Source organism: Macrobrachium nipponense, chromosome 35 (assembly GCF_015104395.2).
Source record: "Macrobrachium nipponense isolate FS-2020 chromosome 35, ASM1510439v2, whole genome shotgun sequence".
In the NCBI taxonomy this organism is placed as follows: domain Eukaryota; kingdom Metazoa; phylum Arthropoda; class Malacostraca; order Decapoda; family Palaemonidae; genus Macrobrachium; species Macrobrachium nipponense.
In genome coordinates, this window is record NC_061096.1 from 47,509,398 (window position 1) to 47,531,795 (window position 22,398).

General features: G+C 39.7%; 2 protein-coding genes across 4 annotated transcripts in view; one reads left to right on the plus strand and one right to left on the minus strand.

Moving 5' to 3' along the window:
* Window positions 1-8,330: 8,330 nt before the first annotated feature.
* LOC135208746 (flagellar attachment zone protein 1-like) lies at window positions 8,331-15,396 on the minus strand. Its single transcript, XM_064241243.1, has 8 exons — window positions 15,263-15,396; window positions 13,782-13,857; window positions 13,214-13,388; window positions 12,438-12,502; window positions 11,347-11,449; window positions 10,272-10,399; window positions 9,403-9,498; window positions 8,331-8,988 (listed from the first exon to the last, which is right to left on the minus strand). The coding sequence occupies exons 2-8, from the start codon at window positions 13,818-13,820 to the stop codon at window positions 8,803-8,805; spliced, it is 792 nt and encodes a 263-aa protein (XP_064097313.1). The 5' UTR covers window positions 13,821-13,857; window positions 15,263-15,396; the 3' UTR covers window positions 8,331-8,802.
* Window positions 15,397-15,510: 114 nt separating this feature from the next.
* Window positions 15,511-22,398, plus strand: part of LOC135208745 (uncharacterized) — a 16,067-nt gene continuing 9,179 nt past the window's right edge. For 2 of the 3 annotated variants that reach the window (XR_010313213.1, XM_064241242.1), the window contains exon 1: window positions 22,112-22,205. Coding sequence is in view for 1 of the 3 variants with exons in the window: in XM_064241242.1 (XP_064097312.1) it covers window positions 22,124-22,205 (82 nt within the window). In the remaining 2 variants the exon portion in view is untranslated. Of the gene's footprint in view, window positions 15,623-22,111; window positions 22,206-22,398 lie in introns of those variants that run through there. The other variant, XR_010313214.1, reaches the window with a different exon arrangement.

Consider the following 22,398-nt stretch of genomic DNA (forward strand, 5'->3'; position numbering starts at 1 on the left):
GAGATTTGCTTTCGAAAAAATTCTCTCTGCATCAGCATTACTAGTAGGCAATGACAATATCCTGAGAGCAAACAGAGGTAGAGATTGATACATTAACGTCCCTTCGTCATTCTTAAGCGTCGACAGCCACCTGAAAATACCTCTGGTTGTCCTGAGTTTTCATATCTTCGGGTACATTAAGATTGGGAGACTCCTCCATTCATCATCAAGTTGTTGCAAGCACCCTCATATACCCGAGGAGGCTCCTGTACCACGTCCTGAGAGAGATGGTGTTTTACAGTTAATACATTTGCACTTACACACTTTGCAACAGTAAACCGTTGAACACATTTCTAACAACCTGGAATCCAAAAGGAAACCTTTTTTTCATTTCTAAACAAACTGTTACCAGAAATGTCCTACAGCGACTCCGCCACATCACATATAGCTTTGTGTTCCCACGGTGTTCAGGTGACTGGAAAAGGCTATGAACTCTGCACCTAAATATGTGTTCTAAGGGCATAAAGTGTTTCTCCTCACATGGTCTATGTGTGCTACGTGTGGTGCTGAATTTATGATCTCGTGCTTGTAATAATACCTAAGGGTGTCCTTATACAAAAAGTGTTTTGCACGAGTTGTACAACTTTGTGAATTGTTGACTCTCTTTTCTGGAACATGAGGTTGAGTTGTGTAAACTTAGGAAGTATAAATGCCAGGAATTTGAAGTACATGAAAACAGCAGGATCATTAAGTGCTACATATATAGCAGAGGGAGTTGACAGCCTGTCTTCTAGGTGTTTTTTGTGAAAGGTATAGCTTTAAGGGCTGCCAATGTTCTACACCACGATTTACAGCCAAATGTAATGAGAGCCATCGGGTCTGTGCGACATGTAATAGTTTGTGGGGTTTACTCACAGAAGGACTGGAATTCTTGAAATTCATTCTTTCTCTTTGCACTATGTGGGCAAATACGTATATAGTTTCTAATTAGGTCCTCGCAAACACGGGGTAGAGTCTTAGCTGCATTTGATGCACACAAATGCACTGAGTGACAAACACACTTGAGTATTGTCACACCTGGAGCAACAACACGAGCCTGCTACTAAGTGAATTATGGGGACCCATGATATTGCTGGCCCCATCAGCAGCAAATCCTATTAGATTGTCTATTGGAATGGAGTGTTTTACAAAATAGTCATTAATTAATTGAAACAGATGTTCCCCTGTTGATCCTGTGGCCGTCTGTGTTGATTTATCAACATTATCATATACAGACAACAAATCAAGAAATTTTGTTTCAATCTTACCTGTGGCTTGGTTAAATAATTTTATTACAATAGCACAGCTCTTACAAGTGCTTATGTCAGTGGTTTCGTCAATTATAATGGAAAATTTGTTCTGTTTCATAGCATCATACAACTGCTTTTGGGAGAACTTACCTATATCACCAAGTACACGTGTGGCTTTAGTTCTCTTGAGTGATAATTGGTTTGCAATTTGTGAATCAGGGAATATATCTTTACATATAGAAATGAGGTGATCAATAGAATTGATAGAAATATTATGTTCTGCAAAAAGGATATTAAACCTTAATTTCTGCACGAGTAACGAATCCCGAATCTCATTTGGAGCAGCAGGCTGGTTTGGTGCAGCTGCTTGAAGTGCAAGAGCATCTGTGTGGCGGCGTGATGTTTTTGTGACGTTTAAGAGTGAGATTTCAGTGACCAGAGATGACCTACACACAGAAAGCCTTATACTCATCACCATCCACCTTGCTGATCCATGCCCTTAACTCCGGATCTCGAAGCCACTCCTCTCGAAATTTCCGTTTTGGCATGGTCACAACCAGGGCACAGACTTATTCTGCAGATGCATAATGTTTAATTATATATGTTTCCCATGCAAAGACCCAAAGAAAACTTGCAAAAACTGGCCCAAGTTATTAATGTCGTGGTTGAATAAATTATCCCTTTTCTTATGATTATTTAGCTATTCATCATGAGTTAATGTCATCTGGTTTCAAGTAATTAGATTGCAAATAAAAGGAACATGTAACATACGTATCCTATTATAGGGTTAAAGGGACTGGTCACTGGGAGTGTTCCTCGTCGTACAGGATAATACAGCAATATTTACTGTAAAATAAAACATACATAACAGGATAAAAACAATACATTATATACACATACACACACACACACACACACACACACATATATATATATATATATATTATATATATATATATATATATATATATATTATATATATATTATATGTACATATACTACTTACACTCATACGTACATACATATGTTTACAATACACACACAAACACACACACACACACAAACATATATATATATATATAATATATTATATATATATATATATATATATATATATATATATATATATATATATATATATATATATATATATATACATGTATGTATGTATGTATGCAGAGAGAGAGAGAATGAAAAGGCATTGCCAAGAAAGTTATTACTACTCTTTTGCATTTCACACATATAGCTCTAATATATATTTACTGTCTAGCACTGTATACAACATGTGTGGCACTCATGATACTTCTTTTTCAGTTTATATCTCGAGTAACATAGGGCCTCCAAAGTCCTCAAACTTACAAACAGTACAAGTACTATGGGGTTTACAATACCCCAAACAAATCGCACTATAAGAAACAAGGGGGCCAGCTAACCCCCCCCTATCAAAGCAACACTAATATATTTTTGGTGGTCTCTGGGACCCCAGGTTACTCACTTAAGTGATAAAATAGGTCCTGAAAAGCACCTAATAACACTCACCCCCTTGATGGTCAGAAATCAAACTGCCTGATCTGATGGCTTTCAGCTCATTTATAGACTAAACAAGGATCTTGAAGCACCAACAGAATATTAGGCTTTATGAATTAATATATTCATACATATGAATGATCTAAATTCTTATATTATTATTCATCATCGTTGGTTAATACGTTGGATATTTACCACAGTATAGAAATCCATAAAACAGATAATATCAAAAGGTTCTATAGCCATATTAGGAAAGCATGCGGCAACGTGAGCCGCAAAATGCGGCTGCGGCTACCTCGGCCGCTTTCATTTTTGGAGTATGTGGCCGCAGACCTTCTTTTGGCCGCATAGCAGACGAAAAAGCCGCACCTCGGCAACACTGCTATCAAGGCAGTTCAATACGCAGTGGTTGAGCCTGCTGACTCGTCATCCTGAGTTGCATGGTAATCCATTATTCCACGAAGGAATGCGTTCGGCTAGAACTACCGAGCATAAAAGATATGCTCGGGCAATTATATTTAGGCGAAACGAATTTCGGTAAATATAAAGTTGAATGGTGTTGTCGTGACAAAACCATAAGTATATAAAATTGAAACTGAAAACTCCTGGGAGGTTGCAGGCAACCCCGAGTTGCAGTTCAATTAGAATACTTCTCGTCTGAGTCGCAATCCGTAGATTAAACTAGGATATGCGCCTACCCCTCGGACAATTCAACTGCTTAGCAGAATCATGTCGCGAGGTTAATATACGTAGTATATTTGTAGGATTCTGAACAACGATCTCCATCCTAAATTCTTTCCTTCAAGAAAACAAAATAAGAATTGGAGATGCGACCACCTCGTTCTCTATCAAAGAGAGTGAAGGAGAAGTCTTCCTCGAAGGAAAGCTTCAATGGTGAACAGAATACTAAGACGATAGTTCAAGCCAAACTGGATATTCCCGTCCGATCTCCTCTATTCCAGGTTGGTCGCCTACTGTGAGATAGTTTCTTTCAGCAGCAGTCTTCTTCACAATGCTAGAAATTCCAGGAATTCGAGCATAGGCGAGGTTCCCGATTATCGTGTAACATATCGGGGATTCTCGTCTCGCTCACTTTGGACCGTGATCTCGCGTAAGTGTTTGAAAGATCGTGAAAAACCTCGAACACTCTGAATGCGCTAGAAATTCCGTAGAATTCTAAGCAGTCTGCGAAACCCCCACCGAATTCGTCAAACGATATCGGCTGGTGGTCCTCTCGATTCCCGTAGAAATCGAGAATGGAGCAGGATTCCTCCTCAACGACCGGGGCTTACGTCAGGTAGGAACCGAAGGTCCCCCCGGTTAGCGCAGTCCCGAACGTGGGATCCTACAAAGAATTTCTGATAGGATCCTTCCCCTTTCCCTCGTAGCCGTAAGGAGAGAATGGGGGAGGAATTGGATACTCGCTCGCCTTCCCAGTGGAACTAGCAGTTGGAGAAGAGTAGGAGCAGCCATCGCCTTGCGGCGATGGCCTCTCAGAGTCTGGGAAAACGTATCGTCAGGAGAAAACGTTTTCCCGCGGAGGGTTACGAACTCTCACTGTAGGTAAGGGTCTGCCGCCAAAAAACTGTGAACGTCGTCTGGGTGGGGCTGATCGACACCTGACAGGAGAGAGCCGATACCGTCCTCGGACTCATTCCAGTCCTCGTCGAGGTCGAAACCTCTCAGGAGGACCGAAGGAGTATTTAAATACGGTGTCCGAAGACACGTAGAAAACGCCGCTGTCGCAGTAGAGGAGGTGGAAGTAGCTTGATCGACCGGCCAGAACTGAGAGAGCCTTCTTGTCCGGAGACGAGACACACTGGTTCGAGACAGAATCGGCAAGCTCCGATCGCGGCAGACCCACCGCGGTTTGGGTTCCCTCTCGGGCCCCAAAACGACTCGAGCAGAGACGTGGGCTCTGCTGGTGGGAGCGGCAATCCTTCCGCAGGGTCATTATGCTGACGAATCAGCTTAATGACTTCTGCAAATTCCTCTGTATCTCGGGAGTAACCGCGTCTTGCGGAGTAGGACCGTCCAGTCCCTCCAACAAGAACGATTCCGAGATACTCCTCCTTGAGAAGGAGGAACAGCGGTAGACCCCTGACGGTCGCCTCCAGCTAATTGCGCGTATGTCCTGATCGGTCCTAGAACCGTGCCTGGTCCATACGGCGTCATAGCGGGATCGCGAGCGGCGCACCTCTCGCGATCACTTCATAGGTTACCTCGCTCCTCCCGGTGTAGCCCGAGGAGGTTGAAGGTACAGGAGAGGCAGACCTGACGCTCCCCCCTAGCTCGCTGGCAGGACCAGCGTGCTTGGAGGGCTGCTGCTGATCGTCAACCCGCGGTGGCGATCGAGCAGCAGGCCTAGCCTTGCCGCTCGCCTGGGGCGAGAGGCTTGGCTGAGAACGTCGACGCTGATCTCTAGCGTCAGGCGAGCTGTTGCTGGTTACCGTCTCCGCCCGGTCCCCGATGGGAGCGGCGTCAGGTGACCTGCTAGGCTCGCTGTGCGGTGAGACCGGCGAGCGTCCTCTCGGCGCGTCGAGCCGCTGGTACATGCCGTGGCTGGTACCGAGACGGCCGCGGGGGACCCCTTCCTCGCCTCAACCCGTGGCTGGGTCAGCGACCGTCACGTCAACCCGAGCAGCCAGCTGGTCGCTGCAAGAGCGTCCACTGGCCTGGCGAGAGTTGTCTGCATGACACTCGCCAGTCTTCTGCTCCGCGCTTCGGTCTTGGCGGCGAGCGAGCTCGGGTGTCAAGACTTTGGCTGGGCGGTCTCCCGCGGGAGAGACCGTCCACTCGGTACTTCTCGCTAACGAGAAGCCGAGGCGGATCCTGGTTTAGCGGCAGAACCGCTAGAACCAGGCGGGAAGAAGTGCCAGCCTAAGCTGGTACTCCTCTGGTCCCCGTCTTCTTCTCCTTGGTAGAAGAAAAGACGGGCCCTGTTCCCGAGGGAGCAGGAGGACCAGCAGAAGAGCTCCCCGAATCGCCGTGAGTCGAGACGGGCCCTTAGAAAGGTCCCGAAGTAGCCTTCTTAGGGGGGAAAACCCGGGTTACCAGCTGGTCGCTGCAAGAGCGGCCGCTGGCCTGGCAAGAGTCACCTGAGCGTCTCTCACCAGCCTTCTGCTCCGTGCCGCGTCTTGGCGCCGAGCGAACTCTGGCGCCGAAACTTGGCTGCACGGTCTCCCGAGGAGAACGTACACTCGGGATCTCTCGCGAACGAGAGACCGAGCCGGAACCTGGCGTAGCGGCATCGCCGCTAGCACCAGGCGAGGAAGATACCAGAGCTAACCGATACTACCTCTGGTCCCCGTCTATCTCTTCCTTACGGAAGGGGAGACGGGCCCCAGCTCCCGAAGGAGCAGGAGGAGGACCAGCAGAAGGACCCCCCCCGTCCCACCTGGGTGGGACGGGCCCTTAGAAGTTCCCGAAGGAGACTTCTTAGGGGGAAGGCAGCCTTCTTCTTCTTCGGCTTATGGCCTTAGAAGTCGAAGGGGAAGAGGCAGCAGCAGACGATGAAGACGAAGATGACAGCTCCTCTTCTCCTCTTCCTCGTCAGCTCACGCAGGACAGTCGTCAGGTCCTCCATCCAGGCCGGAGCCGGGGCTATTGCCGAAGCAACACGGCCCGACTGCACCTGTCCGGAAGGACCTGGGACTGGGGAAGACACACCGTGGGCAGGACCAGCATGGACAGGCACAGGAACCAGGAGCGACAGGGAACAGCAACCAGCTCAGGAGCGGCAGGAACAGCGGAAGCGGTAGACCCAGAAGGGACAGCAAGCCAACAGCGGGAATCACATCAGCGCAGGTACGGCAGGCCCAGCGATCGCCTCGTAGAATCATCGGCAGTCAGCGGAACCTGGGTCCTGGCGGCCGGTCCAGGGGCGAGCTGCTGGAACAGCGGAAGTCTGGGGTGGGCAGGCAACACGAAGAAAACAGGCGGCGGCGGCAACCCCACCTCGGTACGGCTGCGGCCCTAGTAGCGGCAGACGGCGTCCATCGACACAGCATGGGGAGTGTAGACTAGTAGGGGGGGGAGCAGCATAAGCGGCCCGTGTTAGTAGTGGAGACCGCCCCAGACCTCGCTAGACGCTGCAGCAGCCCGTGGATGGCTAGGCACGCCCTGCCTCCGCGGTGGTCCATACCTGTCCAAGGTCGTCTCCCACGGATGTAGCACCTGCGGTAACATAGATAGATTAGTAAGAGGGGTTCCCTCACGCGCGGGGGGAAGACATGCCCCACCCCACCCCGAACGCAAGGAAGACCCCAAATACCAAAAATACAACGAAGAAGCTGAGCGGGGGCAGGAAGGAAGACGAAGAATCGGATACCAAGGGAGTCGCGGGAGAAGCTTCCCGACGACTTCCTGGCAGATCTTCGCTTCCCCCACCCCCGCACAGCAGTGAAAAGTAATATGAAAATGAAACAGAATACTGCCCTTGCGATTCACTTCATAGAACTTAAAGGGGAAAAAATCAATTCCCTCCCGGGTAAGAACGGAAACTTGATTCAATAATATGATGCTATCATAAAAATATATATGAAAATGAAACGAATACTGTTGCACTTGCGATTTCATTTTCACATAAAAAAAACGTAAGGATCAATTCCCGGGTAAGAACGAAAAATTGATCCAAATTAAATTTCATGCAAATCAAACTAATGAAAATGAAAATGAAAAGAATATTGCAATTGCGAATCCACTTTCATTGCATTCTATTATACAAAATTAAAAGGCTCGTGCCGAGCGCAATCACACTCTCGGTAACGAACGCACAGGGCAAAAATATAATGAAAAGAGTACTTACATTTTCAATTACAGACTTCGCCCAAAATACATTGACTCGGGCTGCTATCTCCGGGAGCGCGCCCGCCCTCGGCACCGAGACATAATTCAAGTTCATAATTAAGTAATGAAAATGAAAACAGTGTACTTACAGTTTCATTTTCAAGTCAAACAAACCATTAGTAGAAAACACAATATAAACAAAGCATACGACGATGAAGCGGGCAGAGAGCGATGACGAACACGTCCTTCACACCCACGGCCGAAAGCAAAAGTGATTTGTTTACCTCCAGTCGCGCGGCGCGCGACTGTCGGACAAGCAGTTAACTAGCCTTTCTTCCCCTTGTTCGAACCAGCTTTACGACCGTTTCACGAACCGGGGTTCCAGCTGCGCTAGCTACTTCCTATTGTTAAAGGACCGATGGTTTGTATTACGTATCGGAACAAATAACAACACAGCTTTCCAAAAAGTTGAGTTTATCCTTTCAAGAGGAAGTTCTGACAAAAGACAAAAGGTAGCTTTACTTTAAGCCACATGATTAAGAATTTCTAAAATGGGGTCCAATCTTCTTCTCTTTGTAAATGGATGCAAATGTATGTGTCAATTGACAGCAGGTAACCAAAACATTAATAATGCATTTTCATTCTTGCACAACCAGCTACAACATTCTGCTTAGAGTTAAGCATACCACAAAAAGAGTTAACTATAACAAACAATAGGCAAGCATACCACAAAGAATGCTAACTAAATCAAAGTAAAAGGTTTCATTTTATTGAGAATTACATAATCAGAAAAGCATGACCCTACAAAGTTTTTTGCTTCTATTGCCATTTATATAAAATTGCCCAGCATAAACAACTCAACCAATCTGTAATCATGCTGTGGAAAATAACAACATAAGATTATAATCTATACAATTCCTGGAAGGCAACAATTTAGATTGAACTGAATTTCTAAAAAGATCTTGCAAATAAGAAAAATATTTTCATACAAAAATTGCACATTACCTCACAAATCCTTTTTATTTTTTTACAACCCTCTTGACTCATCACAGTTTTGGATAGCCTGGTCACTTGAGCAACAGTGTCAAAAAAAATAACAACCATGAATCCGAAGCTATAATATAAATGTGTCAATAACTTAATATATGAAAATGCAACTTGCATTTATCTTTCCTCTAAGACAATCAGAATTAATCTGGCTAAGAAGAACAACTGATATTTACTTGACAGTCACATTCGATCCCTTAACATCACGAGCAACATTCAGATGTTTTTGGTGCTCCAAAGTCTCACGCATGCTCTGGAGTTCCTCATTCAGAGCAGCATTCTGTGTTGTCAGTTCCAAGGTTTCATTTTCCATCTCAAGGACCTTAGCGTCATATTCATGTCTAATGGCTTGCAATCTCTGTTTGAAATATGAAAAAGCTTGGTGTTTTGTTCTACTGGCAGCCAAAATTAATTTGTATCACAATTTAACTCTCGTATATCAATGTAATTCATTTAACAACAAATTCTATGACAATAACACAGATCCTGATAATATTAAGGACCAATAACTATTTTCAAAAATACAAAAGGTTCCTAAAGTCATTGGAAATCTACAGTCAACATTATTATTATTATTATTAAGAAAATGAGACCTATTCATATGGAACAAGCCAACAGGGGCTGTTGACTTGAAATTAAAACTTCCAAAGAACATGGAGTTCATTTAATTCTCATACTTAAATTCAAATTATTTAACAGAAAAACTCTATAATAATAACACAAGTCATTCATTGTAAGAAAAAATTTTCCCAAATATACACAAAATACCTACTCCAGTAATAAGGTCTACGTCTGAAACTGCTCTGGAAGATTGATTTTGCTGCAACTGAGTCGCTTGGTTTCTCAGGCATTCCAGTTCTTTGTGGTTCTGGGAAAAAATGACTCAGGATGTTAAATATATCTGATACAGAAATCAGGACCAAACTGAGGAATACCACTTTTTGTATCTTGCAGAGCTCAGTGTTATGCAGTAGCTAATGGTGTTCACTAGCACCCCTCCAAAATCAGCTTTATTTATTTCATCATTTTACTTATCATTCGTTCCTTTTAGTCTTGTACCACCTAGTTGGCAAAACTTTTAAAGCTAGCTATAGTTTCCTTTCACCTAAGAACAAATCATTCTATTCACAACTAGGAGAGTCCAGTACATATTAATTAAAGAAAGCTTTGTTAGTATATAGGGCAGCTTTGGGAACCTAATTTGATTTTGCAACAAAACACATTTGTCCCAACAAAGTGTACCAAAGAACTTCACTGAAGACATTATAATGAACAATCATCTGAATATAACAAGAAAAAGTTACTATTCTCTTCAAATATTTTTACACAAAACAGAATTATTTACTGAACAGTGCAAATACTTCAACCAAAAAATATTTGGTAACTCAAACAATTTTCAAGTGCATTGTTGTATATCACTGCTTAATAAATTTTACTCAAAATTCCTTGCACTCTTTGAAAAAAGAGCATAACATTCAATGGTAGAACATATCTGTCACAATAAAAATATTTGCCTTTCTGCAAGAACTACTATGGAATCCAGGAGCATCTGGTTATCAGAAAAAGAAACTAAAAATATGTTTAAGAAGTGAAGTTATAAACAGAGCGGAACCACACAGTTGTTGCATAATTCATGCTTACCTTCTTCCTAACTTCTTTGAGTTCCTTCAGTCCCAGTGCTTCCTTCTTTTTCAATTCTTCCTTCAGTTCCTGAATCTTCTGGGTTTTCAAATCCACATCAATTTTGTTAGCCAATTCAACCATCTTGGCTGCAAAAATTGAAAGTGGGTAAAATGAGGAATCACAGTCTGGGTAAAATTAGGAATCACAGTCAAGTTAATTACTTTTACACATGCCTTACCAAAAGTTTGGGTGACTATTTTATAATATAGGGTAGCAACATCTAGTCACTGATGCCTGACACATCTGTTATTACAAACTCATTCTATTCAGAATGCACCCAGTGGTACCAGCTAAAAATATTTGCAACCCCACTGTGCATACAACAAAATGTCAGTGGACCCAGTGGTGTATAGTACTGTATGAGACTTATTCATGCAAGTATAAGAATAAAAATATGCAAAAAAAATGTTAGAAAGCCTTGAAAACATACAAGAATACTTTTCATGAAGTTTAATACCAAACCAAGGACTCCAGCAGGATTTGACTTCCCAAAATCCTACACTGTCAACAGGATAGCACTGATACAATTTGTCCCCTCGCTAATGAAAAAAAATCTGTAACCACTAACACAAACTGCAGTACTGTGCCTATATCTCTGGTAATCAAAGCTATCACAATCCTCAGTATTACCATTTTGTTTCAAGACCAAGAATTTCTTACAATATCCACAAACTTCGTGTAAATACTAACATTTAAATCAATATAAAGGTACGTTACTATTCATTTAATTATATCCGCAGTTAACAATTAACAATTGGGAGAAAACTTTGCTTCTGTTGCATTTTTGTAAGACTGTCACCACGAGACAACTTATTTGAAAAAATCATTATATGCAATGTAATGCTTACCACTATGCAATTTATCCAGCAAGTTGGATAATGATATCCATGTATACAGTACACCATGCTTGGGCATTCTCATATATACATATATGTATAATGAAAAACTATACAGATTTACATACAAAAAATAATTTTAAATAAAAGAACAATTAAATAGATACTAAAGTAAAATTAATGAACTGAGATCCAACCTTTATTCACAATATCCTCCACTTGGCATTCGTATTCCTTTTGTTGGTCTATGTATGAGATTTCCAGGTCTCTCTCCAGTTCTTCAAACCTGGTGAAACGCGCCTGTGAAAAGAATCAAGCCTTCAAAAGCCATCAAGAACCATAAGTCCTGTAAATTGTTATAAAATTGGGACCTGGAGTCATAAGTTGTATCACTGTTGAAGCTACTTGCCTAATATGTTTGCATACAAAATCAGTCATTAATATGAAAGCAAAATGACTGGTACAGTACTTTTTTCTAAACTTAGATAAAGACTATTATTTAAAAGTGTTGAGGCTAGCAGCCAACTGTGCAGAAATACAGTATATACCTAGCAAAATATTATTACAGGCAGACACCAGGTTACGACGGGATCCGCTTACAACGTTCCAAGGTTAAGGCGCTTTCCAATTATATTCATCAGAAATTATTTCCAAGGTTAAGACAAATGTACCAGTGTTATGACGCCTACAAAGCTGATCTGGCACAAAAAATATGACTCCAAAAATGCAAAATTAATCAATATTTGAAGTTTTTTTTATGAAATATGCAATAAGAATGCAGTTTATATAGTTTTTAATGCACCCAAAGCATTAAAAGTAAGGTTTTCTTAGGATTTTTGACGATGTTCCGGCTTAAGACGATTTTCGGCTTACGATGCGTCTCAAGAATGGAACCCCCGTTGTAACCTGGGGACTGCCTGTATTATTATTATTATTATTATTATTATTATTATTATTATTATTATTATTATTATATTATTATTATTATTATTATTATTATTCAGAGGATGAACTCTATTCATATGGAACAAGCCCATAAGGGCCACTGACTTGAAATTCAAGTTTCCATAGAATAAGACAGTGTTCATTTGAAAGAAGTATCAGCTATTTGAAAAGAAACAATAGATGAACAAACTAAAAATAAATTTATACAATTGTATGTAAATTATTAAAATACAAGGAGAATTGCTTTAGGATAGTATGCCTGAAGTTTTGTGGTTCCAGTTACACAAAATCCTCAGGGATATTTTTTTTTAATTTTGAAAGCAGATATGACACAAAACCTTACCTTCTCTGCTTCTTCCCGTTGTTCTCTAAGCTTTGTTAACTCCTCTGTCAAATTCTTCCTGGAATCTGAAGGAGAGGAAAAATCACTAAGGTAAACAAAAGAAGTCAAAATCCTTATTCTAAGTCAGTCAAAATCATTATTTTAAGTCAGTCAAAATTATTATTCTAAGTATATTAAATCCTTGTTCTAAGTAAGTCAACATCACCCTTCTACGTAATGACATGTTAAACATTACTGCTTAAGTTTTTTTAATGATTAGTTTTTACCATCCTCGCATCAAAATTGTACCATAAATACAATCATGCCAATAACTTATATATGCTAGATGTTATTATTACACTTGGTTACAAAATGCACTACAACATATTGTAAGGTTCATGAATACCAAATTTTCTTTAAATTTAAATATTCAAGTCTTTCAAAAATTAATAGGTATTGTCAATAAGGTAACTTGGTCTGATGAACAGATTGCTAGTTTTCCAAAAACTAACACCAAACTAAATAAAGTTATCAATGGCTCAAATTGTATACATTTTCCTTAGGCAGGTAAAACTATTGCTGTGGTTGTAGATGGCTTAGGAATTGGACCCAGGCCATAATATTCAATTTTATTTTATTTATAACACTGAAAGATTATTAGTTCACAAAAGCTACAAGACTGTACTGAATATTTCCAGTCCAATTATTGGGACAATGGACGACCAAACAACGTTATTTCCTTCTCTAAAAGATATTCAACATGATTTCTGAAAAGGCCCTTACACTAACATACTCACCAATAACAAGAACAAGGCCTTCATGTTTCTTCAGTGCCTCTTCTTGCACATCCATAAACCTCTTGATGGTATCCTTAACGTCATCTAGCTGACACCTCAGTCCATCTCCCTTTTCCGCCTCGGTCAAACACAAATCTCCAATTTCCTTTGCCTTGAGGGCCATCACTACCATAGACTGGTCAGGTACAAAGAAAAATTTGCAATTATTTATTTTGAAACAGTTATAGAGTAAACCGTAGTTTCTTATTAGTACCTATAGTCCTTTTACATAAAACTAAACCAATCTACAAAATAATAAACACTAAATTCATTTAAAAAACATAACTAAATGGAAAAATATAGGCATTATGCTTTGGGCAAGATAATTGTTAATCGTACAAGTCCTGATCTATTACCCTACCTAAAGCTTATCCTAGCAAGTAGGATGCTTCAGATACCAATGTTCCTACATGATATTTTGGTTTAATAGATTCAAACTTTTAAATTCCAGTTAGGCCTACTTATTTTTCTCTGTAAACTAGGGTATATGGCTTTAGGCCAACTCAGGTGGCCTAGATAGCCTACCTACCTTTTGAGTTTCCAGAAATTTCCTCATGCTGTGGTTCATCCCAAGAAACTGATGGGACCTATGAGGTCACTCAACACTGAGAGGGGAATTGAAAATAAAAAGATTTATTAAATGTGCAACATGAGAAAAACCTTGCAGTTGTACTACTATATGAGACCATTTTGTCAAAAAATCCACAATTATATGTTAAAATATATTTCTATGTGAAAAAAACAGAGATTTTTTATCAGTCTAGACGTTGAAATGTAAAGTGAGACCATTGTTAGGAGAGGATAGACAGCAAGATGAAAGAACAAGAATATAATCAGAAAAACAGTAAAAGGAATGAAAGGAGTGGCAGCTGGAGGCCAAAGGGAGGCTGCAAAGAACCTTAAGCAATCCCCATTACCCATGATCAAGCGGCCACTGATCCCGGAATGCGGCCACCTTCCTGAAAAAGTACTTGAATTCACTGCCATGAGCATCAGCCCAGAGTTGTGGCCCATCCAAACAGCACACTGAGACCTCTACACCCCTCTCAAAATAAGTGTTTTCTCTTGAATTATGAAATAATGGCATAATTCAAGCAGTATTTCGGGAAGTGGCTGCGCTCCGAGAGAGTTGGCAACTATGTCGCCGCTCGGCCATTTACCCTATTGGCCTACTAGGGTAAAAAACCGCATGGTACAGGGGTGGACCATGTACGATCAATGTGTACAACCCCAAGAAAAGTACATTATAACGCGTCCTGACACCGGAGTAGAGGTCTTTAGCTCCGTTTCTCACCAACAAGAAGTCGCGTCTGATGCCCATCTCCGATGTCAGGACGCATTATAATGTACTTTTTTTGGGGTTGTACACATTGATCGTACATGGTCCACCCCTGTACCATGCGGTTTTTTACCCTAGGCCTAGGAATATAATTTCTGTTATACAGACCCTTACCTATTCCAATTCTCATTATTGTTAGGAATAACCTAAGTAGCCTATTCCAATTCTCATAATTGTTAGGAATAACCTAGCCTATACCAATTCTCATTACTGTTAGGCATAACCTAGCCTATTCCCATTCTCATTACCGTTAGGCATAATCTAGCCTAGCCTAGCCTATTCCAATTCTCATTATCTACTGCTGGACATAGCCAAGCCTATTCCAATTCTCATTATTGTTAAGCATAGCGTATATAGCCTATATACCTAGCTAGTAGTTAGTAGCTTATTCCAATTCTCATTATTGCTAGACATATACTAGTCTACTCCAATTCTCATTAATAGGTAGGCACAGCCAAACCTATTCTAATTCTCATCAGGTATTAAATCAGGCATAGCCTAATCCTAATTCCGTTTTTGTTCGACATACCTAGCTACCTAAATACTACTAGGTAACCTAATATAGGCATACTAGGCTATATCCTATGCCGGTGTTTAGGTATGAGATCTATCTACCCTAGATCTACCTATAATAGTAGTTTTTATCTTATTAAAAAGTTGGTCTTACTCACACTGAATAAATAAAAACTGAAACTCGTCCTGTCCAGATTACATGCACACTCAGGGTCAATGTTTTGGTTTCAAGAGGTTTTACAGGTTTAGTGACGTCACAATTATCACTCGAATTTATCAAATTAACCATTATATTATTCTAATATTATATGTATAAAGATTGATTACAAGAGATGACGTATGGAAAATTTTCTTAATACTAACATAAGGAGGTTAATAACATATGACTTTATGTCGTAATGTCGTTTTAGAATTTCATTTAAGCAGACGAAGAGTTACGGGCAGTTTTGGCTTGATGCTTATGGCTGCCAAAACAGGAAGAAACAAGTCTTCAAGAGAAAATGGTTAATGTTTCACAGGTAAACGAAGCATAATAGAAATAATTTGTCCTTAATTTTGTGCTAGTCAGATGTATTAGTATGTAGGCCTTATAAGTATAACACTAGATGTGTCAACTAGTCTCGTCTTTTGATTAAGCATGTTGCTGTGATGCATGAAGATGCCTGCTATATTTTGTCAGTCATCAAGAATTATCTGCAGTATATATGTAAGCTTGTATGATACGGTGTATGCCATGTTTTTTTTTTTCCAGTTTTAGACATCAAAGGCAGTGTCAGAGTTATGTGTCTACATGTCATACTTTCAACATATTATTGTGGCACTTCGAGGCAATGGCGACTTCAGTTTTGAATTCTCAATTTCATTCAATTTATATGCTATGCCACATCATATAAAGTAAAAGTGAGCTTGTCACTTGTCAGTTACTGAAAAGGCTTAGTAGTCTGTAGATGTGTAGGTTACTGGTTTTGCCAAAGAGTCTCATCTTTAAGAATATTACTATGAAAGTATTCTAGGCCGAATTAACCAAATCCTAGAAAAGAACTTATATTACTCTGATCGAAGTGTAAAATACTCGCATTCTGTGTGTAACAAACCTTGGCTTAATGTATATCTTCATCAAACCAAATGTCTCAAAGATTGGTAATAGCAGCAAAATGAAATGTGGTAGCTCAGGCTAGACCTATGCCATCGAATTATTCATTTGGTATGGTGCTATATCATTTAAGCCTTTCTCTTAAGTACAAATTGTTTTGGAATATATCTCTAAAAATAATTTCTTTCTGACAAAAGTTATCGAACCATCACGGCAAGGGAAAAGTAGCCTTTAGCAATGGTAACAGCAAGGAAAAGAATCTTGACCTAGTAAGTAGCTACTACTAGGCCGCTGCTGCTTACGGATTCTGCAAAGAACGAGAACGTTTAGTAATAACTACAGTGCACCGTGTGAGGTGCACTGAGGCCACTGTCACCTTACGAAAGTTACTGCTTATGGCAATGTTAACTCATTAGATTTTTGGAAACTTCTGAACTTCAATTTTATCTTGGCGACTATAAATAATTTTTGAACGAGGACCACGTTATTGACACCATATTGATACAAGCTACACAGTTAAATTAAATGAACTTGAGATTATAAGCCTAACAATAGCACAAGTCATACGAATATCGAATACATAATGTACTTTAGTATAAAATACATAATTTTTGTCATATAGGCCAGAATAATTACGGTAACTTTAAAGCTAGGCCTAACTTCAGGGTAAATACATTTACACATCCGATCTTTAAGGACGGATTAAGACTCGCTTATCATAGGCCTAAGATAGGCACCTCAAATACATAGGGCCATTTTGCTAATAAACCTGACTGAAAATTCAGTTACTGTGGCCATAAGGCAATTAAAAGAGGGGGATGATGGTCTCTCTCTCTCTCTCTCTCTCTCTCTCTCTCTCTCTCTCTCTCTCTCTCTCTCTCTCTCTCTCTCTCTCTCTCTGTGTGTGTGTGTGTGTGTGTGTGTGTTTGTGTGTATTTTTTGTGAATTCTTGTAACAGTGACTAGTGAATTAATAAAAGAAAAATTTTCAGCAAACACACTGCATAATCAAATTCATCATCCCCCGTTTGCAACCCGTTGTGAAAGCGAGAAATTAATAGTAGTAGTAGTAGTATTAGTAGTAGTAGTAGTAGCAGTAATATTAGACTGCTGCCACTGAAACGGCTCTCTCTTCCTCCTTCCATTTTGCCTTTAACTATGTTTACTTAAATAAGAAGACGTGCTAAATGGCGCCTGATATCCATTTGGGAGTCCCTTTAATACAATTCTTTCTTATGGAGGCGTGGTAGAAACGTATCCTTAGGGAAGAGACAGAGATAACTTCGTCAAAGCCGAAGAGAAATGGATCCTAGCAGTGATGGAAGGACAGATAATGAGGTGATGGAGTAGACACTCATTTGCATAATGTAGCATTCAAGAGTGAGAGTCTCGTAGGAGGAGATGGCATAAGTATTGTTGGAGTTAACGGGAGTGGAAAGGGAGTGGCTATAGACTTTCATGGGAGTTCATTTTGGAGTTGAAAACTATACCACCATTTTATATTTCAGTAAAAGGCTCCTAGGCCAATGTTCAGCGGTTTATAACCTAATGATATCAGGGATTTCTCAATGGTCGCCCTAGACCCAACTTTGTTAGAATTCGACCTTTGCGGTCCTTTATGGTTTAACGAGATTTACGAATGAAAATAAACTCACAATTTTTGTATTATAGACCAGTTAGTACGTTAAAAGCCTTTTCCAAACCTCTGCAAAGATGTTGCATAATCTCTCTTTGCTTCATATTAAAACATGAGAGATAACGCCTAAAAGAATCAGTATAACCATGGATTCAAAGACGCATCACTACGAAAGCTCCAAACAGCATTTGAGTATTGTCTTCCACCTTAGACTCTTTTTTTTCTTCTTCTTCCTGACACTATGAAGACAACAGCAGCAATCTCCTATATCACGGAGGAAAAGCAAAGAGATCACCGTTTCTCCTAATAGCTTTTAGCTAACTCATAACAAACTTCGCAGTCGCTCTGGAGAAAGCTTCTCTGATACCTTTTTCAACCTCCCCCTGCTCAACCCCACCCCCCTCTCCAAGGGAGGTTGTCTCCGCCCTAGGCGCAATTCGCTCAAGTATTTGTTCTCTAAACAAGGGCGTCAGAATCTCTCTCTCTCTCTCTCTCTCTCTCTCATGCCGTTACGAGTACGACGATTCCCAGGTAAACATAACGCTTAAACTAACGGTTGTGCAGTTATGGAATGAAAAATTAAATTAAAAACATGAAAATATGGAAGGTATACGTATAGTCCTTTTTTTTTTCTTTTTACAATTGCACATTGCAACATTAACGGAAGATGTTACTGTTTCAACGTTGATTACGTCGTGGAAAAACTTGAAACTATGTCTACGTCCTTGTTTGGTGTGAAAACACATAATATTCTTTTCAGTACTGCAAACTCTTACTTTTAAAAAATGCAGAGATAAGTGTATGAATTTATGAAAAGAATTTATCAACCAGAAAAAATAAATTGGAAAAAACTCCTTCCTCCGACAACGGCACATATGAGGTTGGTGAGAACATACTCTCGCAATTAATTACTGATTCTTTTTATTTTGAAGTTACATTTTGATTTTACAGAATACAGGAAAACCTTCATAATTATAAATCTTAGCATTATCTGTTCATTAGTAAGAGAATGCTACGTCTACAGCTTCAGGAAAAATGACACAAATATAAACAGACATATATAAAATAGGCACACTTGTCACTTTGCAAGTTTATCAGAACTGAAGAAATTTCTGCTGATTTATTATTATCATTATTGACAAGGAAGTTATTGGTAGATCTTCGTTGACTGCTTAGATTTGTCTCCCAATCTTGCCGGCATGGGGATTTAGCACTGATACTTTGTTCTAATACTTTTAACATAGTCACGTTCATATGTAACAGTTTAACTAGTGACACTGGTAGTTAATACAAATTTACAGCGATATAATCCCTCCTATAGTAGATCACATCAACCGTGCATCCGATGTCTAGGCCAGTCCTTTACGACGCTCCTGATTGGCTGTTGATAAGCCAATCACAGGACTGGAAACTCTGTCTCTCTCGAGAGTTCACATAGGTAGGATGTATATTCCACCTCTCCTGAGGGATACGTCTTTCAGGAGAGGTGGAACATATATCCTGCATATGTGAACTCTCGAGAGAGACTGAGAGTTTCCAGCCCTGTGATTTGCTTATCAACAGCCAATCAGGAGCGTCGTAAGGGACTGGCCTAGACGTCAAATGCACGGTTGATGTGAATCTACTATAGGAGGGATTATATCGCTGTAACTTTGTATTAACTACCAGTATCACTAGTTAAACTGTTACATATGAACGTGACTATGTTAAAAGTATTTGAACAAAGTATCAGTGCTAAATCCCCATGCCGGCAAGATTGGGAGACAGATCTAAGCTAGTCAACGAAGATCTACCAATAACTTCCTTGTCAATAATAATAATAATAATAATAATAATAATAATAATAATAATACTTTTAATTAAAATTAATTTTATTAAAAGTAATGGCTACTTCAGTAGCGCTACACCAAATATAAGGAGGAGGGACACCACTCCAGAAGCAGTCCACCCTCCGCTTCCTTGCCTAGAGGATATCTGGCAGCTCAAGACGAAAGCTCGCTTCAAGAAAGAGAGAGAGAGAGAAAATCGTTAATGACTTTGATGACTATGATATCATAGTTTATCTGTAAAATTCAAATATATACACCGATTTTGACCCTGTATTTGGTCATGACCTCTATAGGCGCTCTACTAGCCTGTTTAGGTAGCACGGAAAAAGCCGCTATTCGGAAAATAGAGATGAATTTCTACAAGTGTAACGCTGCTGAAGTAGCCATTACTTTTAATAAAGTATGCTTGAGAGAGGATCTGCGTCCTAAGTACAACAACAAAAACAACAATAATAATAATGAACCCAACAAAAACTTCTTTCAGTTTTCTTCTGAAGATCGAAAAAGAAACCCACAAAATCACTTTGTAACTTGTTCACTTCTAAGTATTTACATTTAGTTTTGGTGACCACACCCTTACCTCAAGGATTAATCCCATTGACCATCAGCTCAGGATATCAGAGCGACAAGAGGGGATTGGCAACTCTCAAGGAAACCAGAACAGCCATCACATAAATGACAGCTCAACGAGAAGAAGTTCCAGAAGACTGCTGGGCCTTGACCCAGCTAACATCCCAAACATCTCTTGAAAATGGGCCACAGATAGAGCCTGAAAGTACTCGAGTGTGTAGTAAAACTAAATGTAAATACTTAGAAGTAAACAAGTTACAAAGTGATTTTGTGGGTTTCTTTTTCAATAATAATAATAATAAAGGCATATGCGTTAGCAGGTTTTAGGTGTCTTGAGCCAATGGTTTTGTTGGTCGCCCATGCTACATTTCAATCCGCAATATCAAGTCATTTCAGGTAAACAAAAATATACAATTGAAATTGACTTTCTGGGGCAAAGAATGCTAATTTTGTCACAAACTGTCCGTTTAAGAAAAACTATACTTAGATGATTTTAGTATTGTCTGCATTTTCTATTCTGATGAGCTTAGTTGTAATAAATAATAAACTGTCCTTTTGTAGAACATACATATTTTCTATAAGGACTTTGTTGAGTGGTAGCGAACGAAAAAGTAATAATTACTATGTCAGTCACACACAGATGGTCTCAGAATTAATTAAGGTATCTTGATTTCACAGTTGTGGACTCCACTGAAGAATTCAACTTTTCCTTTGTCGTGGTAGTGTAATTAGTGTATTACACAGCACTGGTGAAAATTATTGTTCGTATCTTTTAGTATTTTGCTTTGTTGGATGTAAGATTTTAATCACTGTAGATGAATATTCGTCAGGTACCTTCTACTCAGATTTGATATCTACAAAGCAGCAGTATGTGCACATTCGAAATTAGTACAAGAATGAGCATAATTATAAAAAGTAAAAAATGCGACGAAGTTTCTTCGGTGCAATCGAGTTTTCTGTCCGGTGGTAGCTCTCAGCCACGGCCCACAAAACTCTTAGCCGCGGCCCATGAAACTCGACCACGAACTGGTGGTGGTCTATGTTGTTGGTAACCATAGCTCTGCCAGAGGTACAATTATGGTTAACTTTAACTTAATAAAATACAAACTACCGAGGCTAGAGGGCTGCAATTTGGTATGTTGGATGACTGGAGAGTGGATGATTAACATGCCAAATTGCAGCCCTCTAGCCACAGCAGTTTTTAAGATCTGAGGGCGGACGGACGGAAAAAGGGCTTTCTTTTAAAGAACACTAAAACTACGAATAGTGAAAATTATAATCTTAATGCCTAGAATGTTCTTAAGGTATATGTAATTGCGTATAACCTCTTGTCGTTGTGCATATGCTCACTGATAATTAAATAGCAGCTACTGAATAAAACTTTGAACAGACGTAATAAAAGATAATAATGATACTGATAATTGTAAGGCCGAAAATAATAATTATCGTTGATTTAAAGGCAGGAAATATTAAACAGAGCCGTAATTTTCTCTTTATAAGAATGATTGCAGTATGTTAAGTATAAAAGGACACAAACACACACATACACATATACGTATATACTATATATATATATATATATATATATATATATATATATATATATAATATTATTATATATATATATATATATATAATATATACATATATATGCACATATAATTGTATGTATGTATATACATGCACACACATAACATACATACATACACACTTACAGTTATAAATCATATGTCCCAGTTTTCTTACCAGCCTAATTTCAAGCCTGGTAATTCCAATGGCATCACACTCGCAATCAGAAACAACACTTGTGGTAAACGAAGTTATCTCCTTTGAGACTGAGTCTCTGTCAGTCAAGTTATCTAGTCCAGGTGGATCCTCTGCCTCGATCAGTGATGGCAGAGAATTGGGGCTCTGTCGTGGTCCTGTGGTTATTGATTCTGGTTCGCTTCTGTGCTGCTGTTTTGCATAATGATGGTATGGGCGGTTCTTTTTTTGTATATATTTTTTTCTCAGTTTGTGTTTCTGTGCCACAAACGACGATGCTGTTTATAGGCATGACATTCAAGGTTTTCCGTTTGTGAAATTACTTTCTTGTGGTGTCTAGAAAAATGGGGAGTCACGAGTAACCTTTTTTAATTTTTTTTTAATTGCTTGTGAGTTTGCCCTC

Excerpts from the sequence above, each read along its gene's own strand:
- LOC135208746 (XM_064241243.1), bottom strand. The coding sequence starts at position 13,820 with ATGAACCACAGCATGAGGAAATTTCTGGAAACTCAAAAG. Across the intron at positions 11,450-12,437 it reads AACGGGAAGAAGCAGAGAAG|GCGCGTTTCACCAGGTTTGA; the intron begins GTAAGGTTTTGT and ends TTCTTTTCACAG. Across the intron at positions 8,989-9,402 it reads ACGTAGACCTTATTACTGGA|AGATTGCAAGCCATTAGACA; the intron begins GTAGGTATTTTG and ends TATTTCAAACAG.